Source organism: Eubalaena glacialis, chromosome 9, assembly GCF_028564815.1.
Source record: "Eubalaena glacialis isolate mEubGla1 chromosome 9, mEubGla1.1.hap2.+ XY, whole genome shotgun sequence".
NCBI lineage: Eukaryota > Metazoa > Chordata > Mammalia > Artiodactyla > Balaenidae > Eubalaena > Eubalaena glacialis.
The window spans coordinates 85,668,800-85,688,822 of NC_083724.1; the positions used below are offsets into that span (position 1 = coordinate 85,668,800).

At 38.8% G+C, this 20,023-nt stretch overlaps 1 protein-coding gene across 1 annotated transcript in view; it reads right to left on the reverse strand.

Moving 5' to 3' along the window:
* AGTPBP1 (ATP/GTP binding carboxypeptidase 1) overlaps positions 1-20,023 on the reverse strand; it is a 179,502-nt gene that overhangs the window by 116,323 nt on the left and 43,156 nt on the right. Inside the window, 3 exon segments of the mRNA XM_061199297.1 lie at positions 150-213; positions 4,617-4,684; positions 12,687-12,811. Of these exon segments, the coding sequence (XP_061055280.1) occupies positions 150-213; positions 4,617-4,684; positions 12,687-12,811 (257 nt within the window).

Consider the following 20,023-nt stretch of genomic DNA (forward strand, 5'->3'; position numbering starts at 1 on the left):
CAACAAGAGTATGACATTTTCGCTTCCAAATTCCAATACTCAGAATAGCCTCCGTATGAGTATCAGAAAATTCAAAAAAAAAGTACACATGATGCATTTCTGATCATTGTTTACAAACAGAAATTACACCAAAGGAAACAAAAACTTACCAGCTGACACCAGCTCAACAAGAATGCTTAAGATATTAAGAGTAGTTTGAAGATCTTTCGTGTTCTGAAATAAATAGTTTATTTGCTTTATTAAAACATTGTAAATTTGTGATTCCCAAACTTTTTCTGTCAGTCGGGAACCACCTATATTTTACAGATGACCTTTTTGGTTTCTCTAAGAATAAACGTATTCAGGTTTTCACTATTCTCACACATCACTTCAGTCTCTTCTTATTGCCCTTAAAATTTTTTGGAAATCATCTGAGCTATTATTTTCTTATTATCAACAGGAATTAATTTGTCATTTGAACTCATCAACTTCTACCAAATAGATAATACAAATAAATGTATCAAAATATACAAGGCACTACAATGTATATATGGTGACTATCCAGTGAGCTCCCCTCTCAAAAAGTAACTGCATTATCAATTTCTGATGTATCCAGCAAGATAGTGTGCAAACGTAAACGTAATCCATGTAAAAATACATGTATACATAGATTTATTTCTCCAAATGGTATTACTGCTCTATAGGTAACTATTTTTTATACTGATATTTTTACATGTCAATAAATAGTTTCTTCATCCTTTTTTAAGGGCCACATGATATATTCCACTGCATGGCAATACCACTGTTTATGCAACCAGTCACCTATCAATGGGATATTTAAATTTTTTAAATCTTTTGCTATTAAAAATTGCAACCAAAACTAAGTACATACACTTACAGGGAAGCAAGTACAACTGTACGTGGGATAAATTCCTGGAATTTCTGGGTCAATGATATGGGCATTTATTTTGATAGTAGATATTACTAACTTGCTCTTCATTGAGCAATTTACACTCCAACCCACAATGCAGAAAAGTAACTATTTCCCAAAGTCTGAACAACCAATCTAATAAGAGAAAATGTTTAAATACTGTACTTTGGTTATATTTCTCTTACTAAAAGCAATGCTTGGATGAAGAAAACCACACAGACAGCAGAACTGTGGCCTATTCAAGGAACTGCCTCATCCCCAGAGTAGAAGGATTTTACAGTGTTTATTTAGAGGAATTTCGGAATTGCAATGTATCAGTGACTGGAATGGGACTCTTGTTCTTCCCCTTTCCAAAAGGGAATAAGTGTTGTCTCTACTTCACCATTTAAGGGCAGAGACTAATGGAACCAGAAAGTCAAATCCAGACCAGAAAAAGGACCACACATTAACCAGAGACCCTCGTCTTAGCACTGGGGGTGTTAACTGGACCACTGGCTTACTGGGGACAGAGTTGGAAGAATGAGAGACAAACATTTGTTAAAGAAAAGAATGGACTGCGGCAGGAGCAATATTGCTAAGTGTTCATCTTCTTCCTGGGTACACAGCCAAACCACATTTTCCAGCTCTTCTGCAATTAGGTTTGGGCCATGTGACTGAGTTCAGGCCACTGGAACATGAATGGAAGCTGCACTGTTATCTCATTTACCAGGGAGGTAGGATAATTTTTTTCTTGAATACAGTTTTTTATTTTTAATTTTTAAAAAATTTAATACAATTTTAAAAGGTTACTTTCCATTTACATTTATTACAAAATATTGGCTATATTCCCCATGTTGTACAATACATCCTTGTACAAAACTATCTTGCACCCTATAGTTTTTTTTGGGAGGGGAGGGGATATAGTTGTTTTACAATGTTGTGTTAGTTTCTACCGTACAGTGAAGTGGAGTTCCCTGTGCTATACAGCAGGTTCTCATTAGTTATCTATTTTATACATATTAGTGTATATATGTGAATCCCAATCTCCCAATTCATCCCACCCCCCTGTTCCCCCCTTGGTGTCCATCCGTTTGTTCTCTACGTCTGTGTCTCTATTTCTGCCTTGCAAACAGGTTCATCTGTACCATTTTTCTAGAGTCCACATACATGCGTTAATATGTATTTGTTTTTCTCTTTCTGATTTACTTCACTCTGAATGACAGTCTCTAGGTCCATCCACGTCTCTACAAATGACCCAATTTCGTTCCTATTTATGGCTGAGTAATATTCCATTGTGTATATATACCACATCTTCTTTATCCATTCGTCTGTCGATGGGCATTTAGGTTGCTTCCATGACCTGGCTATTGTAAATAGTGCTGCAATGAGCATTGGGGTGCATGTGTCTTTTTAAGTTATGGTTTTCTCTGGGTATATGCCCAGTAGTGGGATTGCTGGGTCATATGGTAGTTCTATTTTTAGTTTCTTAAGGAACCTCCATACTGTTCTCCTTGGTGGCTATATCAATTTACATTCCCACCAACAGTGCAAGAGGGTTCCCTTTTCTCCTCACCCTGTCCAGCATTTATTGTTTGTAGATTTTTTGATGATGGCCATTCTGACCAGTGTGAGGTGATACCTCATTGTGATTTTGATTTGCATTTCTCTAATAATTCGTGATGACTAACAGACATATAGGAGAAACTGACAATAATACATAATAGTAGAAGACTTTAACACCCCACTTACATCACTGGACAGCTCATCAGACACAAAATCAAAAAGGCAACAGTAGTCTTAAATGACACCAGAGGCCAGTTGGACTTAATAGGTATCTACAGGACATTACATCCCAAAACAGCAGAATACATAATCTTTTCAAGTGCACATGGAACCTTCTCCAGGATAGATCACATGCCAGGCCACAAAACAAGTCTCAACAAATTAAAAGGCACATGAAAAGATGTACAATAAGGATAATTATTATAGAAGTGCAAATCAAAACAACAATGATATATCACCTCACACCTGTCAGAATGGCTATCATCAAAAAGAACACAAAAAACAAATGTTGGCGAGGATGTGGAGGAAAAAACCCATGTACACTGTTGGTGGAAATGTATATTGGTGCAGCCACTGTGGAAAAGAGTATGGAGGTTTCTCAAAACTAAAAATAGAACTACAGAATGACCCAGCAATTGCACTCCTGAGTATATATCCAGAAAAAACAAAAACACTAATTTGAAAAGATATATGCACCCCAATGTTCATAGCAGTACTATTTACAATAGCCAAGAAGATATGGAAGCAACCCAAGTATCCATAAACAGATGAATGGATAAAGAAGATGTGGTATATATATATACAATAGAGTATTACTCAGCCATAAAAAAATAATGAAATTCTGCCATTTGTAGTAATGTGGACGGACCTAGAGAATTTTATGCTTAGTGAAACAAGTCAGACGGAGAAAGACAAATATTGTATGCTATCACTTATATGTGAACTCTAAAAAATAATACAAATGAATGTATAAAGCAAAATTGGAACATTCTCACAGATACAAAAAACAAACTAGTGGTTACCAGTGGGGAGAGAAGATGGTGGAGGGGCACATTAGGGTTACAGAATTGAGTTACAAATACAAAGTTACAAATACAACGTTACAAAGTTACGTATAAAACAAATAGGCAACAAGAATATATTGTATAGCACAGGGAATTTATAGCCATTATCTTGTAATAACGTTTAATGGAGTATAAACTGTAAAAATACTGAATCACTATGCCGTACACCTGAAACTATAAAAAATATAATATTATAAATCAATACTATACTTCAATTAAAAGAAAACAAAAAACAAAAAAAAACAGAGAATTCCCTGGCAGTCCAGTGGTTAGGACTTCACACTTTCACTGCTGAGGGCACAGGTTCGATCCCTGGTCAGGGAACTAAGATCCCACAAGCCATGCGGCACAGTCAAAAAAAAAAACACACACACACACATGAACTCACTCCCTGATCATTTTTTTTCCAGTTCTACTAAGATATAATCTGACATATAACATTGCTTAAGTCTAAGGTATACAATGTACTCACTCACTCCTTATTTTTAACATTGCACTGAATAAAACATAAAATCTTGATTCTGACTATGTCTTGCTGATCCACCCCAAACTGTTATACTAGCATTGAAACTTAATTAATATCAATATAATATAGTTATTCAACCAATGTATGAAGTGAACTTAATCATAAATGTATAACTAACAAAATAAATGAGAATTTCCAATTTCAATCCTTTTTTTTTTTTTTGGCCACACCACGCATTGTGCAGGATCTTACTTCCCTGACCAGGGATCGAACCCATGCCCCCTGCAGTGGAAGCGCAGAGTCTTAACCACTGGACCGCCAGGGAAGTCCCTCAATCATTTATTTTAAGCTAAAGATTTATTTGCAACTAATGCTTTATTTTCTATTACCAATTAGAATGGCATGTTAAGATTTAAAATATGGTTATCATTATAATCATAGGGAAATACCCTTAGAGGTTTATCTAATGTATGTTAGAATGTTTATATCCCCGTTCCAAATAATTTAAAAAAGAAAACAAACTTCCATTCATTGGTTCTACCTCTAGTATAAAAATTTTGTACTTTGTCATTTTTTTTCTCTCAGTATTGGTTGCTATTAACAGCTACATAATTAAAGCATGTCAGTGACTTACCTCTAATGTTGACAGCAGAACTTCCATTCCTGTAGAACCTTTGGCTGTCATTTCTCTCCTTGTTTTTTCTGAAAAGTAGGAAAAAAAGTTTTCTTCTAAAACATGAAAGAAAAAAAATTACATATAATTTTATCACATAGTTAATATTTACTAATATTAGATATTATATTAGTTATAATTATATTATATTAGATAATATTCCCCGTGGTATACAACATATCCTTGTGGCCTATCTTACATCAAATACTTTGTACCTCCCACTCCTCACCACTATATTGTCCCTCCCTCCCTCCCCACTGGCAACACTAGTTTGTTCTCTATATCCGTGAATCTGCTTCTTTGTTATATTCACTAGTTTGTTATATATTTTAGATTCTACATTTAAGTGATATCATACAGTATTTTTCTTTGTCTGACTTATTTCACTTAGTATAATGCCCACCAAGTCCATCCATGTTGCTGCAAATGGCAAAATTTGTTCTTTTTTTTATGTCTGAGTAGTATTCCATTGTGTGTGTCTGTGTGTTTGTGTGTGTATATCACATCTTCTTCATCCATTCATCTGTTGATGGACACTTAAGTTGCTTCCATATCTTGGCAATTGTAAATAATGCTGATATGAACATTGGGGTGCATATATCTTTTCAAATTAGTGTTTTTGTAGGTTTTTTGGACATATACCCAGGAGTGGAATTGCTGGGTCATATGGTAGCTCTATTTTTAGTTTTTTGAGAAAGCTCCATACTGTTTTACACAGTGGTTGCACCAATTTACATTCCCAACGACAGTGTACAAGGGTTTTTTCTCCACATCCTCACCAACATTTGTTATTTGTGTTCTATTTGATAATAGCCATTTTGACAGGTGTGAGGTGATAGCTCATTGTGGTTTTGAGCTACATTTCACTGATGATTAGCAATATTGAGCATCTTTTAATATGCCTGTTGGCCATCTGCATTTTCTCTTTGGAAAAATGTCTGTTCAGTTCTTCTTCCCATTTTTTAATTGGGCTGTCTGGTTTTTTTTTTGATGTGAAGTTGTATGAGCTGTTTATATATATTAGATATTAATCCCTTATCAGTCGTATCATTTGCAAATATTTTCTCCCATTCAGTAGAAATGGAAACTAGATGATCCTTTTCATCACAATAAATAGAAGAAAAAGGTTGTTTTTTTGTTTTGTCAATGGTGTCCTTTGCTTTTAAGTTGAATTACGTCCCATTTATTTATTTATTTTTGCTTTTATTTACTTTACTTTAGGACATGAATCCAAAAAAATATTGCTGCGATTTATGTCAGAGTGTTTTGCCTATGTTTTCCTCTAGGAGTTTTATAGTATCCAATCTTACATTTAGATCTTTAATCCAATTTGAGTTTATTTTTGTATATGGCATTAAAGAATGTTTTAATTTCATTCTTTCACATGCAGCTGTCCAGTTTACCCAGCACCACTTACTGAAGAGGCTGTCTTTTCTCCATTGTATATTTTTGCCTCCTTTGTCATAGATTAAGTACCTGGGTTTATTTCTGGCCTCTCTATCTTGTTCCATTGCTCTACGTGTCTGTTTTTTGTGCCAATACCATACTGTTTTGATTATGGTTGCTTTGTAGTATAGTCTGAAGTCTGGGCGTGTGATTCCTCCAGCTCTGTTCTTCTTTCTCAAGATTGTTTTGGCAATTTGGGGTCTTTTGTGTTTCCATACAAATTTTGAAATTATTTGTTTTAGTTCTGTGAAACATGCCATTAGTATTTTGATAGGGATTTCACTGAATCTGTACAACACCTTGGGTAGTATGGTTATTGTAACAATACTGATTCATCCAATCCATGAACATGGTATATCTTTCCATCTATTTTTGTCATCTTCAATTTCTTTCATCAGTGTCTTATAGTTTTCAGAGTACAGGTCTTTTGCCCTCTTAGGTAGGTTTATTCCCAGGTGTTTTACTCTTTTTGATGTGATGATAAATGGGATGGTTTCCATAATTTCTGTTTCTGATATTCTGTTGTTAGTGTACAGAAATTCAGCAGATTTCTGTATATTAATTTTGTATCCTGCAACTTTACCAAATTCATTGGGGAACTCTAGTAGTTTCTGGTAGCATCTTTAGGGTTTTCTATGTATAGCATCATGTCATCTGCAAACAGTGACTATTTTACTTCTTCCTTTCCAATTTGGATTCCTTTTATTTCTTTTTCTTCTCTGATTGCTGTGGCTAGGACTTCTAAAACTATGTTGAGTAAAAGTGGTGAGAGTAGGCATCTGTGTCTTGTTCCTGATTTTAAAGAAAATACTTTCAGCTTTTCATCATTGAGTATGATGTTAACTGTGGGCTTATCACATATGGCCTCTATTATGTTGAGGTATGTTCCCTCTACGCCCACTTTCTGGAGAGTTTTTTTTTTTTTTTTTTTTTGGCTGTGTTGGGTCTTCGTTTCTGTGCGAGGGCTTTCTCTAGTTGCGGCGAGCGGGGGCCACTCTTCATCGCAGTGCGCGGGCCTCTCACTGTCGTGGCCTCTCTTGTTGCGGAGCACAGGCTCCAGATGCGCAGGCTCAGTAGTTGTGGCTCATGGGCCCAGTTGCTCCACGGCATGTGGGATCTTCCCAGACCAGGGCTCGAACCCGTGTCCCCTGCATTGGCAGGCGGCTTCTCAACCACTGCGCCACCAGGGAAGCCCGAGAGTTTTTACCATTAGTAGATGTTGAAATTTGTCAAAAGCTCTTCTGCATCTATTGAGATGATTATATGGCTTTTATTCTTCAATTTGTTAATGTGGTGTATCACACTGTTTGATTTGTGGACAGTGAAGCATCCTTGCATCCCTGAGATATATCCCACTTGTTCATGGTGTATGATCCTCTTAATGTATTGTTGGATTCAATTTGCTAATATTTTGGTGAGGATTTTTGCATCTATGTTCATCAGTGAGATGGGCCTGTAATTTTGTTTTTTTGTGATATCTTTGTCTGGTTTTGCTATTAGGGTAATGCTGACCTTGTAGAATGAGTTCAGAAGCATGCCTTCCTCTGCAATTTTTTGGAGTAGTTTCACAAAGATAGGTATTAACTCTTCTCTAAATATTTGGCAGAATTCACCTGTGAAGCCATCTGGTTCAGGACTTTGGTTTGTTGGGAGTGTTTTAATTACTGATTCAGTTTCATCACTGGTAATTGGTCTGTTCATATTTTCTGTTTCTTCCTGGTTCAATCTTGGGAGATTGTACGTTTCTAAGAATTTGCCCATTTTTCCTAGGTTGTCCATTTTATTGGCATATAGTTGTTCATAGTAGTCTCTAATGAGCTTTTGTATTTCTGTGGTTTCAGTTGTAATTTCTTTTTCATTTCTGATTTTATCAATTTGAGCACTCTTTTTTTTTTTTTTTTTGATGTATCTGGTTATAGGCTTATCAATTTTGTTTATCTTTTCAGAGAACCAGCTCTTATTTTCACTCATTCTTTCTAATTTTTTTAAGTCTTATTTCATTTATTTCTGCTATGATATTTATGATTTCTTACCTTCTACTAACTTTGGGTTTCGTTTGTTCTTTCTTTTTCTAGTTCCTTTAGGTGTAAGGTTAGGTTATTTGAGATTTTTGTTTCCTGGGCTAAGCTTGTATCACTATAAACTTCCCTCTGAGAACTGTTTTTACTGCATCCTATAGATTTCAGACCATTATTTTCATTTCATTTGTCTCCAGGTATTTTATGATTTCCTCTTTGATTTCTTCAGTGATCCATTTCTTGTTTAGTAACGTATTGTTTAACCTCCACATATTTGTGGTTTTTGCAGTTTTTTTTTCCCTTGTAGTTGATTTCCAGACTCATAACATTGTGGTTATAAAAGATACTTGATATGATTTCAATTTTCTTAAATTTACCTAGGCTTATTTTGTGGTCTAGCATATGAACTATCTTGGAGAATGTTCCATGTGCACTTGAAAAGAATGTGTATTTTGCTGCTTTCAGATGGAATGTTCTATATATATCTATCAAGTCCATTTGTTTAAATGTGTCATTTAAGGTCAGTGTTTCCATATTGATTTTCTGTCTGGATGATATGTCACTTGATGTAAGTGGAGTGTTAAAGCCCCCTACTATTACTGTGTTACTGTCCATTTCTCCCTTTGTGCCTGTTAATACTTGCTGTATGTATTTAGGTGCTCCTATATTGGGTGTAAATTTATTTACAATTGAATTGATCCTTTGATCATCTTGTTAAGTCCTTCTTTGTCTCTTGTAATGGTCTTTATTGTCTGATACAAATATTGCTACCCTGGCTTTCTTTTGATTTCCATTTGCATGGAATACCTTTTTCTGCAGAGGAAATGTTTGAAGCTAGCAGAGGTTGACTCATGAGGTTCAATGAAAAAAGCCATCTCTATAACATAAAAGCGCAAAGTAAAGCAGCAAGTGCTGATGTAGAAGCTGCAGTGAGTTGGCTACACGAAACAGCAGATTTTCAATGTAGACAAAATAGCCTTATATCGGAAGAGATGCCATCCAGGACTTTCATAACTAGGGAGAAGTCAATGTCTGGCTTCAAAGCTTCTCTCATTAGGGACTAATGCATCTCGTGACTTGAAGTTGAAGCCAATGCTCATTTACAATTCCAAAAATCCTAGGGCCCTTAATAATTATGCTTTGGGCTTCCCTGGTGGCGCAGTGGTTGGGAATCCGCCTGTCAATGCAGGGGACACGGGTTCGAGCCCTGGTCTGGGAGGATCCCACATGCCGCGGAGCAACAGGGCCCGTGAGCCACAACTGCTGAGCCTGCGCTCCCCAACAAGAGGCCGCGATAGTGAGAGGCCCGCGCACCGCGATGAAGAGTGGCCACCGCTTGCCGCAACTGGAGGAAGCCCTCGCACAGAAACAAAGACCCAGCACAGCCAAAAATAAATAAATAAATTTATTAAAAAAATAATAATAATAATTATGCTTAATCTACTCTGCCTTCATTGTATCAATGGGACAATGAAGCCTGGATGATAGCACATCTGTCTACAACATGGTTTACTGAATATTTTAAAGCCCACTGTTGGGACCTACTGGCTCAGAAAAAAAAAGATTCCTTTCAAAATGGGACTGTTCACTAACAATGCACCTTGTCACTCTGATGAAGAGCTCTGATGAAGATATACAAGATTAGTGTTGTTCTCATGCCTGCTAACACAACATCCACTCTGCAATCCATGGATCAAGGAGTAATTTTGCCTTTCACGTCTTCTTATGTAAGAAATACATTTCATAAGGCTATAGGTGTCATAGGTAGTGATTCCTCTGATGGATCTGAGCAAAGTCAGTTAAAAACCTGTAAAGAATTCACCATTCTAGATGACATTAAGAACATCTGTGATTCATGGGAAGAGGTCAAAACATCAACATAAACAGAAGTTTCAAAGAAGTTGATTCCAACCCTCATGGATGACTTTGAGGGATTCAAGACTTCAGAGGAGGAAATAACTGCAGATGTGGTGGAAACAGCAAGAGAACTAGAATTAGAAGTGGATCCTGATGATATGACTGAATTCCTGTAATCTCATGATAAAATATTAACAGATGAGGAGCTGCTTCTTATGGATAAACAAAGGAAGTGGTCTTGAGATGGAATCTACTCCTGGTGAAGATTGCTGAAGTGACAACAAAGGATTGAGAACACTACAAAAACTTAGTTGATAAAGCAGCAGTAGGGTTTGAGAGGATTAATTCCAGTTTTAAAAGAAGTTCTATTGTGGGTAAAATGCTATCAAACAGCACCACATGCTATAGAGAAATCATTCGTGAAAGAGTGATGTGTGGCAAACTTCACTGTCTTATTTTAAGAAATTGCTACAGCCACCCCAGCCTTCAGCAAGCACCACCTCAATCAGTCAGCCACCTTAAATATTGAGGCAAGACACTCCAACAGCAAAAAGATTATGACTCACTGAGGGCTTACATTTTAAGCAATAAAGTATTTTTTAATTAAGGTATGTATATTTTTTTAGACATATGCTATTACACACTTAATAGATTACAACACAGTGTAAATGTAACTTTAATATGCACTGGGAAACCAAAAACTTCATGTGACTCACCCTACTGCAATATTTGCTTTATTGTGGTAGTCTGAAATTGAACCTACAATATCTCTGAGGTATGCCTGTAGTTCCACATATGAACCACAGCATATATTATAAATAATTTATTATTGATAATAGCTGTATAATGTAGTTATAATGTCCCACAGTTTGGTTACATCAAAATTAATTCAACCATTCTCCATAGTTGGATATTTAAGGTTGTTTCTTGATCTTTGACTTTACAAACACTGAAATAAACACCTCCAAATATTCTTTTATATAATAAGATTTTTATTTCACTCAGATTTCTGAGAGTGAAAGCGTTAAGTAAAATAGCAGGTGCACTTTAAATTTTAATAAACATTGCCAGATTCTTTCCTCCAAAGTTTATAATAATTATTGTACCACCTACAGTGTATGAGAATACCCTATTTTCCATGCCTTCAACAGCACTGGATATTGCCATTCTCTAATTTCTGCCAATCTAAGTAGTGAGAAATACCTTAGTTGTTTTCATTAGTAATTCCTGATTTTTAAGAAAGTAAAGAACCTTTTCATATGTTTACTGGTTATTTGCATTTCCTCTTCTTTGAGCTGTAAATTCCTAATCTTTCTCTCTCAAATGGATAGACAACTGGATTATCCTATAAATAATGATGGGACAATCTTTCACTACTAATTTACACTGTGTTAACTATAAACAGAGTCACTGTATTATACAACCCCAGGGGGCAGTATTCAGGGGCTGGTTCCCCCCATTTGTGGGTGGCAGGGTGGGGAAAAGGACAATCTCTGGTAGTGGTATGACTAGGGGCATCTTCAGTAGTGATGTTGGAGTCAGGACTTCTAGACTATGATGGGAAGAGTCTACAGTGGTGAGAGCAATTATACGCAAGTAGTATCTATAGGTTCGGAGAATTTGTTTTCTTTGTTTTGCTGGGGTGTTTTGTTTGTTTTAAGGAGTTATTTCATATGTGAATACAATGAATATACTTGGTACATCTATCTATCTTTGCACTAATACAGTGACCATCCGTATACATTTACCTTAGTTGATAAGCACAATATTTCAGTGGCCTACACCTCCAGAATAATGAAATAACAAAAAAATAAATTAATTAAAATAATTGTGAATTGTCTGGATCTTAATTTTAACAGAATGCCTTCAATGTGTCACTGTTAAATATAAAGGTAGCTACTGGTTTACCCTTATTTAGAAAAAGAAAAATCAAGGTTTTTTTTTTTAATCAAGCACAGATTTTGGAATCTGAAATTTCTTTTTTAGCTCCTATTGAGATAATCACATGGATTTTATTCAACCTGTCCAAATAATGCTATACTGATATATTTCCTGATATTATAATTGGACTTAATTCATTAATGTTTTATTTGGGATTTTTCAAATTTAGGTTCCTGAGTGCAAAGTTTAATACTTTTCTTCTCTTGTACTCTGTCAAGGTTTTGATACCAACTCATTAGTACTACCTTCATAAAACAGATAAATTATGCCTAATTACAGATATTTATTGAACATTTTTAACATTATTTTTATATGCTTCTCATGTAAATTACATGATAATTACATGATATCTCTTATCTCTATTTCAGAGATGGTGCAGCTAAGTCCTAGAGATTCAAAACTTCCCTAAGGTCACCCAATCACTGAATGACAGGGCTTGCATTTCAAAGTGGGGAACAACACTAATAACCAACATAATATCTGCCATCTTTTTGTCAACATTCTAGAAAAAGTAGTACTGGAATTAGGTGTTGTCTGAAAATTGGGGAAAGGGGGGCATTCATACATAAGTAAACTCATAATCATTTTTTAGAAACAATGCTTTGAAGATCAATTTCTTCCACAGTTATTCACTTTTCTACGTCTTGAGTCTATGGGAGAAAGTTCAATTTTTACATAAAACCATGTATTTATCAAAAGTTTGAACATTCTTAGCATCTACTTTTAAAGAATTAAGAAAGCATTCCAAAAATAAGAGATTAAAGTTCACCTTGACTCTGAGCCAGATGAAGAATTTTTGATGTAACATATCTGGCAGTATCTGATTCTGTAGATTCAGTATTGATCTTCTCCAGCTGAGCCAGGAGTCCCACAATCCGAGAGTTATTCGTAAGGCTAAAAAAAGAATGTTACTTTAAATTAGGGCACATTCTACATCAACTGCAAATAAAATACTATAAAGATCAGTGTTAAAAACAAATCAAGGGGCTTCCCTGGTGGCACAGTGGTTGGGAATCTGCCTGCTAATGCAGGGGACACGGGTTTGAGCCCTGGTCCGGGAAGGTCTCACATGCCACGGAGCAACTAAGCCCGTGTGCCACAACTACTGAGCCCGCGTGCCTAGAGCCTGTGCTCCACAACAAGAGAAGCCACCACAATGAGAAGTCCGTGCACCGCAACAAAGAGTAGCCCCCGCTCACCGCAACTAGAGAAAGCCCATGCGCAGCAACAAAGACCCAACGCAGCCAAAAATAAATAAATAAATATTTTTAAAAACAAATCAAAACAAAATTCTACCCTTCTAAAAACATTAAGCGTTTACACATGTCACATTTCCTTACTCTGTGTTAGAGCTTAACATTGCTAATGTTCTGTTGATTTATGTGAGAAACATTCTATTTCAGGAAACCACAAATGTGCATTTAACCCTATCCAGCAATCTTTTATCACATTCTGACAATTCACCTTTCCGCTCTCCAAGCAGACTTTTTATACATCCTATGCTCTCCTCAAAACTCTAACCATCCCTTCTAACCCACTCCATTCTCACTTAGTACCCTGCTTCATAACTATTGTAAAATCAAAAAAGAATACATTCATTTTCCCACCAACGGTTCCTTAAACCTCTCTGATTCTCTACCCACATTCTTTCTTTATTCCCATTCATTATACATTTGCACATTTGGTGCTATTCTAGGTACTGCCAACAGTAAACAAAATGAACAAAAATTCCTGCCCCTCAGAGTGAACATTCTAATGGGACAAATTAAATACATAAATAATTATATAGTATGAAGGAGGTAGGAAGCACTATGGAGAAAAGCGGGTTGTGGGAATAAAAGATGCAACGGCATGGAAGGTTGCAATTTTAGACAGGGTGGTCAGGAAAAACTTTGAGAGGGTACCATTTAGGGAAAGGCCTGAAAGGAGGAAGAGAGTGAACGGTGCAGATACCCACAGAAAGAGCTGATCAGAAGACAGAGTCACAATCATCAAAACACCAAGGCAGGACCATGCCTGCTGTATTCAATTAAGAGTGAGATGGCCACAGCAGACTTAAAGGAGAATAACGGTAAAAGATGAGGTCAGAGTTGAGGGTGGGGTAGACGAGAGCACAATCATTTAGAGCCTTATAGGCCACTGTAAAAACGTTGACTTTTTTCAACTAGGTGAGACGGGAAGTTTTTGAGGAGAAGAGTGATGTGATCTGACTTGCTTTTATTTATTTATTTATTTATTTATTTTATTTTTGGCTGTGTTGGGTCGTCGTTGCTGCTCACGGGCTTTTCTCTAGTTGCAGCGAGCGGGGGCCACTCTTTGTTGCGGTGCGCAGGCTTCTCATTGTGGTGGCTTCTCTTGTTGAGGAGCATGGGCTCTAGGCACGAGGGCTTCAGTAGTTGTGGCTCACGGGCTCTAGAGCACAGCCTCAGTAGTTGTAGCACAGCGGCTTAGTTGCTCCACGGCATGTGGGATCTTCCCGGACCAAGGCTTGAACCCGTGTCCCCTACACTGGCAGATGGATTCTCAACCACTGCACCACCAGGGAAGCCCTGACTTGCTTTTAAAAGGCTCTCTTTGGCCGGTATGTTGAGACTCAAAGAACAATCCCTCCACTGGCATGCCTGACCCCAGCCCTTCTTGCATTCCCAATGTATTTGTTCCTTCAATTAATCTTTCTCTGATTCATCATTTAGCTCTCCCTTTCAACTGGATCATACCCATTGGTACACAGTATGATCCAGGAGTTCCCACTAGTTACCACCCCATTTCTCTGCTACTCCTTGAAGGAAATGTCTGTACTTGACCTCTCCATTTCCTCACATGTTGTTCACTTTTTCAAACTACTAGTTTGGCTTCTGCACTCTGAGGTCTCCCCAAAACCTCCTGTGGTCACTTCTTTCCTTGTCAGATTCAGAATCTCAGCCCTATCCCAATCAGCTCCTTCTTTCTTCACTTTCTCTCCTTGGGCTTCAATGGCTCCATATTCTCCTGATTTTCTTCCTATCGCCACTTCTTTTAGATCGACTCTACTGGCTCCTCCTCCAACAAACCTCTAGATGCTGAGGACCCCCCACAGCTCTATCCCCAGCCCTCTTCCCTTCACTCTCTTCATTCTACTGCCCCGAGCAATCTCATCTAACCCCACAGCTCGGGGTTAGATTAAAATTGATATGCTGCCTGGCTCCTACATTCAACTCCAGCCTCAACCTGCTCCTCTTCCAAATCTTAACTTTCCCAAACTCACATGAAACCACCAGTTGCTCAAGACAAAAATCTAGACTCCCTTTCCCATGCCCAACTCAATATTAGCTCCATCTCTAAAACACCTCAAATCCATCCACTTCTCTCCATATCTTATCATTATTACTACCCAAGTCCAAGCAATCATCATTTCTCACTTGGCAATTACAGCACCCTAAATAATCTGCTTTCATTCTTGCTGCCCTCATACTGGGATCCAAACACACTGGCCTTCTACCAGTTCCTTAAATATAGCAAGTTTTTTCCCAATCTCAAGGTCTTTGTATTTGCTGTCCTCTCAACCTAGAGGATAATTTCTGCCAGTTCTTCATATGGCTGGCTCCTTCTCATTTCAGGTTACAACCTGAAGATGTCCCCACTTCTCCACCAGCCCTTCAGCTTCCAATATTAAAATGTGTCCAACGATGTAAGCTTCACAAAGGTAAAGACCTTGCATGTCTTATTCTATATATGTAGTATTTCGAACAGTGGCTGGCACAGACTAGGCAATACACAGCTATATTCAGAATGAACAAAAAAATGAAGAAGCATATGGAAAACAGTATATTTATACTTTTTTAAGATTAACAACTAGACTCAATGCTTTAAATTTGGAGGTACTCCATCTGAAAAAGTTATCTGGAGGATGAAAAAAACATATTGAGCATACTATTTAAGAATGTAGGGGTCTGGGCAAGATGGCAGAAGAGTAAGACGCGGAGATCACCTTCCTTCCCACAGATACAGTAGAAATATATCTACACGTGGAACTGCTCCTACAGAACACCCACTGAACGCTGGCAGAAGACGTCAGACCTCCCAAAAGGCAAGAAACTCCCCACGTACTTGGGTAGGGCAAAAGCAAAAAGAAATAACAGAGACAAAAGAATAGGGACGGGACCTGCACCAGTGGGAGGGAGCTGTGAAGGAGGAAAGGTTTCCACACACTAGGAAGCCCCTTCGCGGGCAGAGACTGCGGGTGGCAGAGGGGGGAAGCTTCAGAGCCACGGAGGAGAGCGCAGCCACAGGGGTGCGGTGGGCAAAGCGGAGAGATTCCCGCACAGAGGATCGGCGCCGAGCAGCACTCACCAGCCCGAGAGGCTTGTCTGCTCAGCCGCCGGGGCGGGCGGGGGCTGGGAGCTGAGGCTCGGGCTTCGGTGCTAGCCGGGAGGAAGTCCGGGAAAAAGACTGCAGCTGCCGAAGAGGCAAGAGACTTTTTCTTGCCTCTTTGTTTCGCGGCGCGCAAGGAGAGGGGATTCAGAGCGCCGCCTAAACGAGCTCCAGAGACGAGCGCGAGCCGCAGCTATCAGCGCGGATCCCACAGCAACAGGGGCACAGAGAGAAAAACGGAGAGATTCCCGCACAGAGGCTCGGCACCGAACAGCACTCACCAGCCCGAGAGGCTTGTCTGCTCACCCGCCGGGGCGGGCGGGGGCTGGGAGCTGAGGCTCGGGCTTCGGAGGTCGGATCACAGGGAGAGGACTGGGGTTGGCGGCGTGAACACAGCCTGAAGGGGCTAGCGCACCACAGCTAGCCGGGAGGGAGCCCGAGAAAAAGTCTGCAGCTGCCGAACAGGCAAGAGACTTTCTCTTGCCTCTTTGTTTCGCGGCGCGCAAGGAGAGGGGATTCAGAGCGCCGCTTAAACGAACTCCAGAGACGGGCGCGAGCCGCGGCTATCAGCGCAGACCCCAGAGGCGGGCGCGAGCCGCGGCTATCAGCGCGGACCCCAGAGACGGGCATGAGATGCTAAGGCTGCTGCTGCCGCCACCAAAAAGCCTGTGTGCGAGCACAGGTCACTCTCCACACCGCCCCTCCCAGGAGCCAGTGCAGCCCGCCACGGCCAGGCTCCCGTGATCCGGGGACAACTTCCCCGGGAGAACGCACGGCACGCCTCAGGCTGCTGCAACGTCACGCCGGCTTCTGCCGCCACAGGCTCACCCCGCCTCCTCCGAACCGCTCCCTCCCCCCGGCCTGACTGACCCAGAGCCCCCGAATCAGCTGCTCCTTTAACCCCGTTCTGTCTGGGTGGGAAACAGACACCCTCAGGCGACCTACATGCAGAGGCGGGTCCAAATCCAAAGCTGAACCCCAGGAGCTGTACGAACAAAGAAGAGAAAGGGAAATCTCTCCCAGCAGCCTCAGAAGCAGCGGATTAAAGCTCCACAAACAACTTGATGTGCCTGCATCTGTTGAATACCTGAATAGACAACGAATCATCCCAAATTTAGGAGGTGGACTTTGGGAGCAGGATATGTTAATTATTCCCCTTTTCCTTTTTTTGTGAGTGTATATGTGTATGCTTCTGGGTGAGATTTTGTCTGTATAGCTTTGCTCTCACCGTTAGTCCTAGGGTTAGGTCCGTCCATTTTTTTTTTTTTTTACTTAAAAAAATGTTTTTTCCCTAATAAATGTTTTCTTAATAATTTTTTCCTTATTTTCTATTTTTAAAAAATTAAAAAAATTTTTTAATAAGTTTTTTCATATTTTTTATTTTAAAAAATTAAAAATTTTTTTTCTTAATAATTTTTTTCTTATTTTTTATTATAAAAAATTAATAAATCTATTTTTAAAAATTAAAACATATTTTCTTAATAAATTTATTCTTAATTTTTTTTCTTATTTTTTATTATAATAGCTTTATTTTATTTTATCCTCTTTCTTTCTTTCTTTCTATTTTTTCTCCCTTTTATTCTGAGCCGTGTGGATGAAAGGCTCTTGGTGCTCCAGCCAGGCATCAGGGCTGTGCCTCTGAGGTGGGAGAGCCAACTTCAGGACACTGGTCCGCAAGAGACCTCCCAGCTCCACGTAATACCAAACGGTGAAAATCTCTCAGAGATCTCCATCTCAACATCAAGACCCAGCTTCACTCAACAACCAGCAAGCTACAGTGCTGGACACCCTATGCCAAACAACTAGCAAGACAGGAACACAGCCCCATCCATTAACAGAGAGGCTGCCTAAAATCATAATAAGGCCACAGACACCCCAAAACACACCACCAGACGTGGACATGCCCACCAGAAAGACAAGATCCAACCTCATCCACCAGAACACAGGCACTAGTCCCCTCCACCAAGAAGCCTACACAACCCACTGAACCAACCTTAGCCACTGGGGACAGATACCAAAAACAACGGGAACTACGAACCTGCAGCCTGTGAAAAGGAGACCCCAAACACAGTAAGATAAGCAAAATGAGAAGACAAAAAAACACACAGCAGGTGAAGGAGCAGGGTCAAAACACACCAGACCTAACAAATGAAGAGGAAATAGGCAGTCTACCTGAAAAATATTTCAGAATAATGATAGTAAAGATGATCCAAAATCTTGGAAATAGAATAGACAAAACGCAAGAAACATTTAACAAGGACGTAGAAGAACTAAAGAGGAACCAAGCAACGATGAAAAACACAATAAATGAAATTAAAAATACTCTAGACGGGATCAATAGCAGAATAAATGAGGCAGAAGAACGGATAAGCGACCTGGAAGATAAAATGGTGGAAATAACTACTGCAGACCACAATAAAGAAAAAAGAATGAAAAGAACTGAGGACAGTCTCAGAGACCTCTGGGACAACATTAAACGCACCAACATTCGAATCACAGGGGTCCCAGAAGAAGAAGAGAAAAAGAAAGGGACTGAGAAAATATTTGAAGAGATTATAGTTGAAAACTTCCCTAATATGGGAAAGGAAATAGTTAATCAAGTCCTGGAAGCACAGAGAGTCCCATACAGGATAAATCCAAGGAGAAACACGCCATATTAATCAAACTATCCAAAATTAAATATAAAGAAAACATATTAAAAGCAGCAAGGGAAAAACAACAAATAACACACAAGGGAATCCCCATAAGGTTAACAGCTGATCTTTCAGCAGAAACTCTGCAAGCCAGAAGGGAGTGGCAGGATATACTTAAAGTGATGAAGGAGAAAAACCTACAACCAAGGTTACTCTACCCAGCAAGGATCTCATTCAGATTTGATGGAGAAATTAAAACCTTTACAGACAAGCAAAAGCTGAGAGAGTTCAGCACCACCAAACCAGCTTTACAACAAATGCTAAAGGAACTTCTCTAGGCAAGAAACACAAGAGAAGGAAAACACCTACAATAACAAACACAAAACATTTAAGAAAATGGGAATAGGAAAATACATATCGATAATTACCTTAAATGTAAATGGATTAAATGCTCCCACCAAAAGACACAGACTGGCTGAATGGACACAAAAACAAGACCCATATATATGCTGTCTACAAGAGACCCACTTCAGACCTAGAGACACATACAGACTGAAAATGAGGGGATGCAAGACACAAAGAAGGACACTATATAATGATCAAGGGATCAATCCAAGAGGAAGGTATAACAATTGTAAATATTTATGCACCCAACATAGGAGCACCTCAATACGTAAGGCAAATACTAACAGCCATAAAAGGGGAAATCGACAGCAACACAATCATAGTAGGGGACTTTAACACCCCACTTTCACCAATGGACAGATCATTCAAAATGAAAATAAATAAGGAAACACAAGCTTTAAATGATACATTAAACAAGATGGACTTAATTGATATTTATAGGACATTCCACCCAAAAACAACAGAATACACATTTTTCTCAAGTGCTCATGGAACATTCTCCAGGATAGATCATATCTTGGGTCACAAATCAAGCCTTGGTAAATTTAAAAAAATTGAAATCGTATCAAGTATCTTTTCCGACCACAACGTTATGAGACTAGATATCAATTACAGGAAAAGATCTGTAAAAAATACAAACACATGGAGGCTACACAATACACTACTTAATAACGAAGTGATCACTGAAGAAATCAAAGGGGAAATCAAAAAATACCTA